The 13,345-nt window shown below is 33.6% G+C and overlaps 1 protein-coding gene across 1 annotated transcript in view; it reads left to right on the top strand.

Annotated features, from left to right (window-relative positions):
* The window catches only part of LOC123663607 (fatty acid synthase-like), a 39,692-nt gene extending 27,157 nt beyond the window's left edge, over positions 1-12,535 (top strand). Inside the window, exons 43-50 of the mRNA XM_045598278.1 lie at positions 298-504; positions 4,606-4,766; positions 5,529-5,669; positions 6,233-6,383; positions 7,134-7,281; positions 7,831-8,007; positions 11,689-11,791; positions 11,874-12,535. Of these exons, the coding sequence (XP_045454234.1) occupies positions 298-504; positions 4,606-4,766; positions 5,529-5,669; positions 6,233-6,383; positions 7,134-7,281; positions 7,831-8,007; positions 11,689-11,791; positions 11,874-12,454 (1,669 nt within the window). The 3' untranslated portion in view covers positions 12,455-12,535. The remainder of the gene's footprint in view (positions 1-297; positions 505-4,605; positions 4,767-5,528; positions 5,670-6,232; positions 6,384-7,133; positions 7,282-7,830; positions 8,008-11,688; positions 11,792-11,873) is intronic.
* Positions 12,536-13,345: the final 810 nt, after the last annotated feature.

The raw sequence follows: 13,345 nt of genomic DNA, 5'->3' as shown, positions 1-13,345 counted from the left end.
ATTTTGACAATGTTATCTGGTTGTTACTTTAATCGCTGTGCATGTTAAAATGATAAATCTGTTTCAGAGTAAACTGCTCTCCTGATCTTCACCAATTATTATTCTTGGAAAACGATGTACTAGGAACGCATTTAGCCAACAGATTAATAAAACGCGGAGCCAAGAAACTGGTTATAGTTAGTTCCAATTCATCGAACTATCTGTCATTCAATCTAAAGTCTGTACTATTTTCAAATTATATTTATTAATTTCGCTTTACCTTCATGCAAATACATGATATTTATAATAAATTTATAGGAATTGGAAATCGCAGGGAGTAAATGTTGAATTGTTGGACAAGAATATGTTAAAGGGATCTCTTTCAAATATTATTAAGAAAAATAAGTCCTTGAAAGGTATTGAAGGTATATATTATGTGGTTTCGCCGGACGCGGAAACCGCTAGTGCTAAGAGAAATTTGGAACAATTGCTGTTAACTTCGCAGATATATCAAACAACATTGAAGTAAGTATTTGACCTTTTACAAGTTGTTTTATTAATTATTAGTTTTACTCCAGCGAAATTTTAAACATATGGACCTGAAACGCTTGTGATATTGAAAATATCGACTGGTCAATATAACTGTTAAATGACATCAATAGTATGGTAGACTCCTTAAATGCTGAACTGATTGGTTTGTACGACAGGCACGCTTCGGTCAGGCCGGTGACACTTAAACTCACAAATTCTCTCTCGTGCCTCACGTTCCTTGCATCACTATGATGTTCGACACACTGAAGAGCAACGCTATATTTCTCTTGCGTTCTTTTTCGGTATAAGATGAGTCGATCTGGAACAAAGTTCCTAAATTTATTCAACATTAATATTTATAATTTAAAAAATAAGCAAAAAAAAAAACACATTCTTAGTCAAATCAATCAATTTAATCTTATTCATTATAAATTAAAATCAATTTAAGTAAAATAAAAATTATTATTTAGAATTTCGTTTTCACTAACGCTATGACTTATAATGATGTGAATGTGAAACATGATATTTAACATGTTTCTTGTTGGTTATTTCATTTTATTATTTTATATCTATAATATATATAAAAGCGAAAGGTCACTCACTCATCACGAAATCTCCGAAACTATAACACCTACAAACTTGAAATTTGGCAAGTAGGCTCCTTATAGGACATAGACATCCGCTAAGAACGGATTTTACGAAACTCAATCCCTAAAGGGGTAAAACGGGGGTTGCAAGTTTGTATGAAAGTCCTATGTTTTTTTAAATTAAGAGGCTTGAAATTTAAAATGTGTGCTCTATAGATGGTAGAAAGGTGACCAAATAATGTATCTTTAGAAATCAATACCCTTTTGGGGTTAAAACGGGGGTTGGAAGTTTGTGTGACAGTCCCATGTTTTTGAAGTAAGAGACTTGAAATTTAAAATGTATGCTCTATAGATGGTAGAACAGTGACCAAATAATGTATCTTTAGAAATCAACTCTCTTTTGGAGTTAAAACGGGGGATGGTAGGTTGACTCACTCATCACGAAACCTCCGAAACTATAACAGCTACAAACTTGAAATTTGGCAGGTAGGTTCCTTATAGGACGTAGACATTCGCTAAGAACTGATTTTACGAAAATCGTCCACTAAAGGGATAAAACGGAGGTTGACAGGTTGTATGAAAGTCTTATGTTTTTGAAGTAAGAGACTTGAAATTTAAAATATATGCTCTATAGATGGTGAGGAAGTGTCCAAATAATGCACCGTAATCTATATATATATAAGAGAAAGGCCACTAACTCACTCATCACGAGAACTCAAAAACCGCTGGATGGTCTATCCATCCAGGTTGGACAAACATAAAATTTGGCAGGGAGGTAGATTATAATTAGCAGACGTCCGCTAAGAACGGATTTTACGATATTCCACCGCTAAGGGGGTTTAATTGGGGTTGATAGTTTGTATGAAACATATACAGCCTGAAAATAAAACTAAAAATGTGGTGTATATAGAGGTTTTATAAAAATAACTATTAAATTATACTAAATTGTGTTTTTTAAAAAGTTACTCAGTTTGATAAGCATTTCAAGTGACTGAAATAAAAAAATAATTTGTGTTAAACATCTTAATAGTAATGCATATCTTCATAACCACGCGGACGTAGTTGCGGGCAACAGTTAGTGTATTATAAAACAAAGTCCCCAAAAGTGTATGTGATCGATTCGCTCAAAATTTACTGAACGAATTTTCATGCGGTTTCACCATTGGAGAGAGGGCTCCACCATTGGCAAGAGGAAGGTTTACGGAACGGCTAAGCCGATTTTGATGAGAGTTTCACTGGAAGTTTGCCGGGAAAACTTTGTGACACACTAATTTCAACGCGGGCGAAGCCGCGGGCACAGCTAGTTAAATATATAAATACAAATATTACACTCAGAATCAGGCGGAAATCGAGCCCAGTACCCGCGGGGCAAAAAGCAGGGCAACTACAAACTACGCCAACGGCAAAATTATTTCTGTATCTAATATTTTAATAGTATTGCTACTAAGAGGCATGGTTATGAGTAAACTTAATGCACTTCGTAAATTATCCCATATTACATTAAAATTATAGTTTTATTAAGGACAATATTAATTATATATCATTATATTATTTTAGGTATCTCGCAATAATAAATACTGGAAATGATTGTTGGGTAAATACGATTGTAAAAAACCTTCAGGAAAAAGTAACTTCAATCAAGTTACCCAATTTGAAAATGGTAATAATTATTAATTAATTAAATTTGAAAACTTCTAAAATATATTTTATTAATCTTTTTTGTTATAGCCACAGGATTCACTGAATAAAACTGAAGAAGCTATTTCAGTACTTAGCGCAGTTAATGCTATTGAACAAGCGTTGTGTTCCAAGCAGCGCTTTGTAATCGTATATTCGCCGAAACAGGATCCTCAACTATCTTTAGTAGATGGGGTAGCATTAATCGCAGGTAAAAGATATTTATATTTTATAATACTTGAAATAATATTATTTATTTATTTATTTTATTTATACCTTATTGCACAGTTACAAGTACATTAAAAAGAAACAAAAAAAAACATACTAATAAAGTGCAAAGACGGTCTTATCACTGATAGTAATTTCTTACAGACAACCTGTCTTGAAGGTAAAATTTGTAACAATAACAGGCACACGCTGCAATTTATTATTTACATAGTATAAGATTCACACATATACAGCATATACAATTCACTAAAAACTACATACACAATAACACTAAAGATATTATTTATGCAAATGAGAAATGTAAAACTGAATATTCAAGACGTGACTGACTAATGGGACTTCATCGAAATTTTTTTTTACAAAATTTGTATGGTCTTTATTATAAACTAATACAGATTTATATACATAACGATTGATTACAAAGCTATGTTTAATCTATTAAAAATATGAGACGCACAAGAAGGCTGCCTTATCCCTTTCTAACTTCCTATTCAATCTCAGATAGAAAATTAGGGATGGCACAGCAAAATATATCCTGCTCAAAATTTGAAGCATCTGAACCTTATAGATCATCATTATTATTACAGCCTATACAGTCCACTGCTGGACATAGGCCTCCACAAGTTTACGCCAAAAATAACGTGAACTCATGTGCTTTCGTCACCACGCTGGGCAGGCGGGTTGGTGACCGAACCTTATAGATGTTTTTTTTTTTTTTTATGTCACTAGGTCGGTAAACAAGCGTACGGCTCACCTGATGGTAAGCGATTACCGTAGCTTATAGACGCCTGCAATACCAGAAGCATCGCAAGTGCGTTACCGACCTAATCCCCAATCCCCCCAGGAGCTCTGGTCACCTTACTCACCAACAGGGACACAATACTGCTTGAACAGTATTATTTTGCTGTGATCTTCTGTAAGGTCGAGGTACTACCCCAGTCGGGCTGCTCCATATTTTGAGCAGGAAATTCCTGCTGTGCCCTACCTCAGTCACATGATGTTTACAGCTAATTAACATTGCTTTCAAGTAGTGTCTTATTTCTGTGGTGAGTAAGCTGATCAGAGCTCCTGAAGAGGGTTGGGGGTAGGATCTGCTACGCGTTTGCGATGCTTCAATGTTGCGTCTATAGGTTATGGTAACTATTTACCATCAAATGGGCCGTACGCTCTAAGGATAAACAAGGAAGATGTACTTCAAAAAGGCCAGATATATTGAATATTGCTACGGAATATTATAAGGAGCTGTACAAAAGTAGAAGTAACGAACTTGAAACAATTATGACACATGATACGCAACATACTGAATCTATACCACAAATTCTAAAAGAAGAAACAGAAAGAGCTATTTCTACGCAAAAGTTAGGGAAACACCCGGACCAGATCAAATCACCAATGAACTCCTTAAAATATTTATGCCGGTAGTTGAACTAACTAACCAATTTGTTCAACGAAATAGTAACAGCATAAGTTATACCAGAAGATTGGACGAAGTCAGTGATAGTTTTATTACAAAAAAAGGAGACAAAGGAGATATTAACAACTATAGACCAATAAGTTTAATGTCTAATGTATATAAGGTATTTTCTAAAATAATATTGTTTAGATTAACTAACACCCTTGACGAAAACCAACCAATGGAGCAAGCTGGATTTAGAAAAGACTTCTCGACCATTGATCACATACATGTCCTACGCCAGATACTTCAGAAATACAGAGAATACAACAAATACAGAGAACAACAACAATACAGAGACTACATAAAAAGTACATACGCATACTAAAAATAATTTATGGGAAAAGTACAGCACAAATAAAACTGGAAAGGTCAGGTGAAGACTTTCCGATAGAAAGAGGCGTCCGTCAAGGAGACCTTATCTCGCCGAAGATAATCTCAGCTGTGTTAATCTTTAGGAGACTGAATTGGGATAATTTCGGGATCAACGTGAATGGAAAAAAATTGAATCATTTGAGATTCGCTGATAATTTAATACTTTTCGCCGAATGTCCGATGACCTTGGAAAAAATGCTACAATAATTATCAGACGAAAGTGCAAACGCGGGACTCACAATGAATATAACAAAACAAAAGTAATGAGCAATTCCTCACAAAAAAATGTTATTTCAGTTAATAATCAGAAATTAGAATATGTAAACGTATAAATTTATCTAGGACAGGACACTTAGTATCAACGACAGAGAGCATGCAGAAAGAAATAGAAAGAAGAATAGCAAACACTTGGAAGAGATTCTGGTCGTTGAGCGAAGTAATGAAAAATAAAGAAATGCCTATGGCAGAGAAACGAAAAGTCTTTAATGCTTGCATACTGCCATGTCTTATGTACGGCTACCAAACTTGGGCCTTAACTAAACAACAACAAAATAAATTAAATATATGTTAGAATGGGATAGAGAGAAGCGTATTAGGAGTAAAAAGAAGGGATAAAATATAATTAAAAAATATTAAAGGAAATACTAAGTTTGAAAAAGTCCAATCAGTATGCAGAAAATTAAAATGACGTTGGACAGGATATATGTTGAGAGAAAAGAAGGAGAAATGGACCAGAATAATTACGGAATGGTACCCTAGAGAAAGCAGAAGAAGTAGAGGAAGACAACCGAAGCGATGGGAAGATGATTTGATGCAAGTAGCGGGGCCAGAATGGTTACGTACAGTTAAGGATAGAAACAAATGGAAATCCTTAGAGGAGGCCTTTGTCGAAAGACAAGCTGTTAAGAGGAGAGATAAGCCGAATGCCGAGAATACGTTTGTTTAGTTAAGTTATAGTTTTCTTACCTGTATTATTATTATTCTTAAAAGTAATGTTTAGTCAAATAAGTTAAAATCTAACAGCAATAAAGGCTCATTTTATTTTATTTATTTATTAATAAATATAAATATAATAATATAATAATACTTTGGCAATTTACATGTAGTATCAAACATAAAAATGTTAAATGAAACGTAACTGACTATAACTGGCTATGAGAGAAAGAGAGAAAGAAAATGTGTGCTCGCACCTCTCTCTCTTGCTCCATTCGCCTCGCCTAAACATATTTTTCGTAACGCATTCATCAGCTTACTTCCCAAGTCAAGCGTGCGCAAAGAAGTTTTACTTCAAAAAGAATTACCCAATTTTGTGCTGTCATTCGGAATGCGCGTACTTTGGCATTTTACATGTACTATCAAACATTTTAATATTGAGTAAATGATTTTACTTTGTGTGTTTTAGGAATACACATCACAAAGGATACACCACGGGACGCCACGTTGAGAGATTTAGGCGTCGATGGCACTAAACTTGAACTCTTACGAGTTCACTTGCGAGATGTCTGGCTGACATTGCTCAATGAAGAAGAAATTGACTTGATGACCATTTCAAAGTATGTTAAGTTATCATCAAACCTTCTTTATTAACAAATAGTCAAGTAAATATAGGTGATCATCATTACAGCCTATACAGTCCACTGCTGGACATAGGCCTCCACAAGTTAACGCCAAAAATAACGTGAACTCGTGTGTTTTGCCCATAGTCACCACGCTGGGCAGGCAGGTTGGTGACCGCAGTACTGGCTTTGTCGCACCGAAGACGCTGCTGCCCGTCTTCGGCCTGTGTATTTCAAAGCCAGCAGTTGGATGGTTATCCCGCCACCGGTCGGCTTTTTATGTTCCAAGGTGGTAGCGGAACTGTCTTATCCCTTAGTCGCCTCTTACGACACCCACGGGAAGAGAGGGGGTGGCTATATATGCTAAATACGTTTCGTAATATATTCTTTTAAAAGGCCTATTTTGAAATATAAAATTGGTGTTCTTGAATTTTTTTGAGAAAAGAATTTATTTGACTCATATTTTGTCTTCTTCTCCGCGTCATATGATATAAAAATGTGAGCCATATTTGACTGCAACTCAAAAAGCAAGGTTTCCTTTGAGTATGTTGACTACGTAAAGAAAATCTAAGACCGCCCGCTTAACTTTCTTTGCAAGTTATACACATACGGGTTATGGGTATTCTCGAATAATTTATATTGACAGTTGAAACCAATAGATACCTATTAAAATGGGCATATTATATTTTTATTATATTATATTATATATATTTAAATAGTCTTAGATTTGTTATTTTTCCTTTCTAGCTTTATCGACTTAGGGGAAAGCTTATCAGAAAAGGTCTTTAAAGAGATCAAAGGCTTGGAGACATTTATTTCCTACATCGATTGTGATGAGATTCTAGCAACAACTGAAACGGTCTTTTTACCGTCACTCACAAACATTTCTAATGAGGTAAACCGTCAATTAAAAATAAACAATTAATTATTTTAATTTTGTCAAAATAGTGTAGACGTAAGTATAAAAAATGATGATGAATGAAATAAAAAATAACACCAGACATTAGTTTCATTAAAAAATTTGATATATATGTTCTTTACTAAGGAAAAATCGTATAACATTATATATAAGGTGTTCGAGTCTTAACTATGTTTCTTCAAACGGGGGTTTCTGTTCGTGTAATAGGCGTAAAAGAAATTCCTTCCAATCCCATTTTTAAATTTGACTGTTATTTTATTAATGATACCTTTCCTGAGCTAAACTAGGATTTTATTTCACATGGATGGAATGGGAACTATAATACCTATGAAACACCCTATTTAAAGGAACTTAGTAAAAAGTCGAACGACCTATATATATTGATTCAATTTAATAAATACATTTAATTTGTATGTTGTGCTCGGCTGTCATTGAAACACAAAAGAAATTTGTATTTTGTCGCAACTTTGTATCGATTCGTGTTTTGTTACCATGCGAGTAATTAATAATTAAACATGTTGACAGTGCGACGACGAGTTCGACGTAAACCAAACGTACCTGTGCGTGGTCCCGGGCGCGGATGGGCACCACGCGCGCTTCCGCACGCTGTGCGAGCGCTCCAAGCTGCCCGCGCTCGTCATGCAGCCCGGCCTGGACGACCCGCACGAGACCATACAGGACATAGCTGACCGATTCGCAAAGGTTGCTTTCAAATATTATAACGCTGAAAAAATTTTTTATTAAGTTAGGGCATAGCCTAGAATGTCTTGACCAAAATTTGGACCAAACCGACCGGGGAAGAACATCAACACGCAGAAAATCATGCATGATATGATATAGAATGATACTTCTTTCAACTATTATTATACTCCAATGGTAAGGTAGCCAGAACTCATAGGGAGGGTTGAGGATAGGATCAGCAGCGCATCGATCAATATTTGCAATAATTCCGGTGTTATGGTATTCCCAGGAAATAGTGGTTTAATTTTCTTTTTAATATATCAAGCTACGATCAATAAGTACGGAGCATCAATAAAAATGTTGTAAGAATTGGAAAATTGATCTCTTTAAAAATATATGTGTCTATTTAAACAAGCATTAGCACTAGATTGAAAAACAAAATAATATTGTATTCTTTTTTGTTGAATTAATCATTGTTAGGCTGAGGCTTCAGCTAGAACTTCACAGTTACTCTAAAAACCAACCAATAATCATTGTACATTAAGTCTTGGATGACATAAAGCGCCATTAACCTCCTGGATGCTAGCGTCATACCTATATTACGTAAAGAATTAAAAATTCGTCCTAGAGTCATCTGTGAATCGGTTGCAAAACTAATCGTTTTACGGTAGCTAGGTAAGCTTTGTTAACTGGAAACACTAAACCCAACACCGATTTGACTTTAATACATACGTCAAATCGGTTTTTCTTTGGAGCGCCACGATAAAGATGTCTCTTCGGTCAGGTGCATGTGGTAAGAAATCTAAAAATTATAATTCAATCACCTGATATTTCATAATAACTTTGCTTGATTTTTATTGATAATGTACCTACGTAACTAATAAACGTATTATTACTTCACACGGTTATCAACTTTCTGTTTTACAGCCAGAAACTTTTTAATGTCATACTGGTACTACACGAGTTTTCAGTCCGAACTATTGCTTATTGTTTATGTCATATATTTATTACATTGGTTCTCAAAGAGATCTTTTTACAGCCTTAAGCGAAGATGAAATCATATCATGACTAAAAGAATCGGATATAGATCTCTCAGATAATGATGAAGATGACACTGCGTATACACCGAGACCTGAAGAAGACGAGGGATCAAGTATCACGGACCAAAAAATGGACAGTAAGATTTATTAGTCACATGTTGGATTTGGCAGTATGTAATGCGTGGTTTTTGTTCAAACAAAGAGAAACTGAAAAAGGAACAAACAAATACAAAATACCACAGCTATGCGATTTCAAACTGGATCCTGGAACCAGTCTAATAGAAAAAAATTCATTATCATCAGATTCTGAAAGTGTTGACGAGATTGACGAACTTCAGCCTAAGCACAAGAAAAGGAAAGTCCTCATAACACCTGTACCGTCGGTAACAGTAAGACATCACAAGGCGGAACATCTAGTTGATTACACTGACAAACAAAAAAGATGCCGATTTCCAAACTGTCCAAATACTACAACGGCGTTTTGCATGAAATGCAAATTATTTTTATGTAGCACACCAAAAAGAAACTGCCATCTGAAATTTCATCAAAAATGATTTGAAAATATGCCAATGATAGTAAGAAGTTGATTTTATTTTAGAAAAAGTTGATTTATTTTAGAAAATGGTAGAAGTTCATTAGAAGAAGTTAAAAGTTTTTTTTTTTATTTTAGAAGATTTTTACTTTGTTCATTGTTATTGAAGTTTCGATTAGTTTTGTAAAGTATACTTACAGTTCATATTTTCACGTAAAGACTGATTGTTACGTTTAAGAGTCCCTAATAAAGGCTATATTATGACTAAATATTTTTGCTAATAAATGTTATTTCATAATTCATGCATTTTTATTTGTAGTAGTAAAATTCCAATGTAATACACATATGACGTAAGTGTCATGTATATATTACAAACTGAAAACCAGTGTAATATATAAATGACATTAGTAAAATCCATATTTTAATAGAAATATTTTTTTTTGTATTTTTCTGGCATAAACAGATCCCTAATATAACAAAATATGTAACTTTTAGTGCAAAAGCAAAACATTTTTTTTCTGGAATCCAGGAGGTTAAGCCCACAATACCTTTACCACCAGTACAATCATGAACCGAATAAGATATTTAGGCTATCAAATAAATTTTTTTTAAATATAAATTTAAATTGATCAGAGCCGTTTTGTCACCAATAACGCATGAGAGAATATCACTGAAGTTTCGAATCCAAATTTATTTCTAAGGAAACTGTTGTAACAATAATACCCTCGTTATTAATTATCATATTATATTGATGATACTTAACATTGGACAGTGCAAACTTGTAGTCGCGATAAAGCACCCCACCACAATATCACACTCTTAAAATAAAATGGCATAGTATCATTTATATATTTTGGAAAAAGTAAAGGACTTAGAAGCGATCCCAGTGAGACATTTTGGCATTGATCCAGAAGACTCTGTTACGTTTTTTATACATATTTAATTATATTAGCAATAAATGAAGCAAGGTAATCAAGAGCTTTACCATTAATACAATAACAACCAAATTTACTGAAAACAATTTCGTGGTCCACGCAATCAAATGCCAATGATAAATCACAGAAAATTTTGAGATTTCTCAGAAGCGTCTACCTAAATTATGATCATAACTCTTAATATTAGCTAATTAAATAATAAAACAAATAAATTGATATTCAATTTTTTTTATTATACTTATAGACATTTTCGCTGTGTCATTGAAAATTATGGGTGACCTTTGTGTTAAATAACATTATTTCGAAAATAGTTTGCTCATATAAATATAAACATTTTTTTACCATATAGGATGTTAGAAAGATCTTTATAAAGTATTTGTTTGAACCTAACTTACTAATATCATATAAAACATAATAATATCATATAAATCATATAAACTAATTAGTTTATAACCGATAATATTTAAAACAGCTTAATGTCAAAATTAAGATACCGGTAGAAATATATATAAATACTAGCTGACCCCGCAAACGTTTTTTTGCCATAACATAAAATTTCAAATATTTTTCTCAATTCGATCGCAGCACCAACTGTCGGGACAAACTGAAATTAAAATAGAATAATATTTAATATTTGATGCTGCGATGGTAGCGCAGTCTACCGGATCCAATGTTAAACATTCCAAAATTAACAACTACTTATAAATGAAAAATTAGTTAAATAAACATTTTCCAGTGGACCAAATTGTGAATCTAAACCATCCTCGAATCCCCTTGAACTCACACAAAAAAACTTCATCAAAATCCGTCCAGCCGTCTAGGAGGAGTTCAGTGACATACACACGCACACAAGAAATATATATAAAAATATATTCATTCATCATAATATATATAATTATATTTATTTATTTATTTATTTGTACAAAAATCCACAGGTACATTTTATGTTTCTTAAACCAATACAGAACGTCCAAACAAAAGCCAACTTCGGATTTTACATTATTTAAATTACACAAAAGGTAGACAAAGTTGAGTTGACGTAGTAAAACACAGTTAAAATAAAAATGAGAAATATATAAAATTTAAAATATCCATGGTATATATTATATATATTCACCTGAAATCGGGAATGGGTCTAGCCATTCAAAATATGTAAATGCTCAGTTATATAATAGTTGATGTTTATTTATTTCAGACTTTCTTGAAGAAAACAAAAGTACCGGATGGATTTTATTTATTGGGTTACGAGAGCGGTGTAATGGTAGCTTTAGAAATGGCTGCAATCTTAGAAGACAAAGGTGAATAAATTTTGTGAAAAAAAAACTTTTTTTTCTTTTATTGATCCGCAACTCGCTTTACTAAACTCTGGTAAATTTTCAGGATTAACTGGCACTGTTTTTTGTCTCGGGGGCACACCAAAAGAGATACAGGAGCATTTTGAAGAAATACTTAAAGATTACAAAACGGACGACGAGCTCCAGAACGCTATCATACGTCACATGTACACCTTGATGACCAACAATGAAGATACAGGGAAGAGAGAGAAGTTGGACAGTGTACTGTCTAATAAAGTATCTTGGAACGAAAAAGTTACCGCCTGTGTTAATTTGGCATCGGGTCAAGTGGTTCATTCAAACCAATACACCGAGGAGCTCATTAAAGCAGCCTACGGAAGAATTTTGCAAGTACGTCGTTATAATTACGAGCCTCGGCAACTTCGTTCTCAACTGATATGTATACGTCCTCGATCGAGCAAGATTTGTAAGACCTCAAACCTACAACAATACTCTTTGAAGCCTGTTATAGAATACGAATTACAAGCTCCATTCGCCATCGCTGCCGAAGATCTAAGTTGCAGTAACATTGTCAATCGCCACCTGGATCCGGCAATCTCGGAAGCGTTTGAAAAGAAGAACCTTTGTGAAACATACATCCTTAGCAGCTCTTTCATGGTGAACTGAAAGCAGTCAACTCTAATTGTTTTATTTTGCTTCTGGAATATTTATTTATTATTCTTTTTTGTTAATAAATATCGTTTAATTAAGTCAATTTGTCAAGTCATTTTTATACACATACACAATGAATACCACAAATTTTATTATGTTGAGATGAAAGAATATAACAAAAACCTATGAGCAAATAGAATTAAATCATTTTTTATTCTTACCTACTTAAACCCGTATATTTAAATTTAATAGGTTGAACCAGAATGGAAATAAATGAAAAAAAAAAGTACTTAGACATCGATTAATTTTCATTGATCAATTTCAGTTGTCATTGAAAACGCAAACGATCAAAAAACAGGAGAAGTAAGTAAGAAGAGCTTAAGAACATAGAGAGAACATAGAGATAACAGCTTAACAACACAAACCTCTTGCTCTGATTGCTCAATTACTGCGCTATAGTGTCGTCAACCTATTCCAAAATATTAGGTTCTTTACATTCAAAATTGCTTACGATAATTTTTTTTATAACAATGGGCACGAACGAATGAGCAGACAAACACGACGGGCGACGAATTCACAGTTATCTATATCTATATATACATCTATATCTATACATATAATAAAATGGTAGGAAAGTCAAAACTGTACATTGAATATTTTTTTTTAAAAGAATACTCACCCCAGTGTGATCTACAATCGATACCGAAGCCAAAAATATAGTTTTTAGAATTTTTGTCTGTTTGTTTGTTTGTCTGTATGTATGTCCGGGATAAACTCAAAAAGTACTACATGGATTTACTTCAAATTTGGCACGAATATTATTAAGAAGTCGGGTCAACATATAGGCTACATATTATCACGCTCTCACCTATAGGGAATGAGCAGAGAACCTTATTTTTTCAAGGC

This window comes from Melitaea cinxia, chromosome 20 (assembly GCF_905220565.1).
Source record: "Melitaea cinxia chromosome 20, ilMelCinx1.1, whole genome shotgun sequence".
Taxonomy (NCBI): Eukaryota; Metazoa; Arthropoda; class Insecta; order Lepidoptera; family Nymphalidae; genus Melitaea; species Melitaea cinxia.
This window is presented reverse-complemented; position numbering and strand designations above follow the sequence as displayed.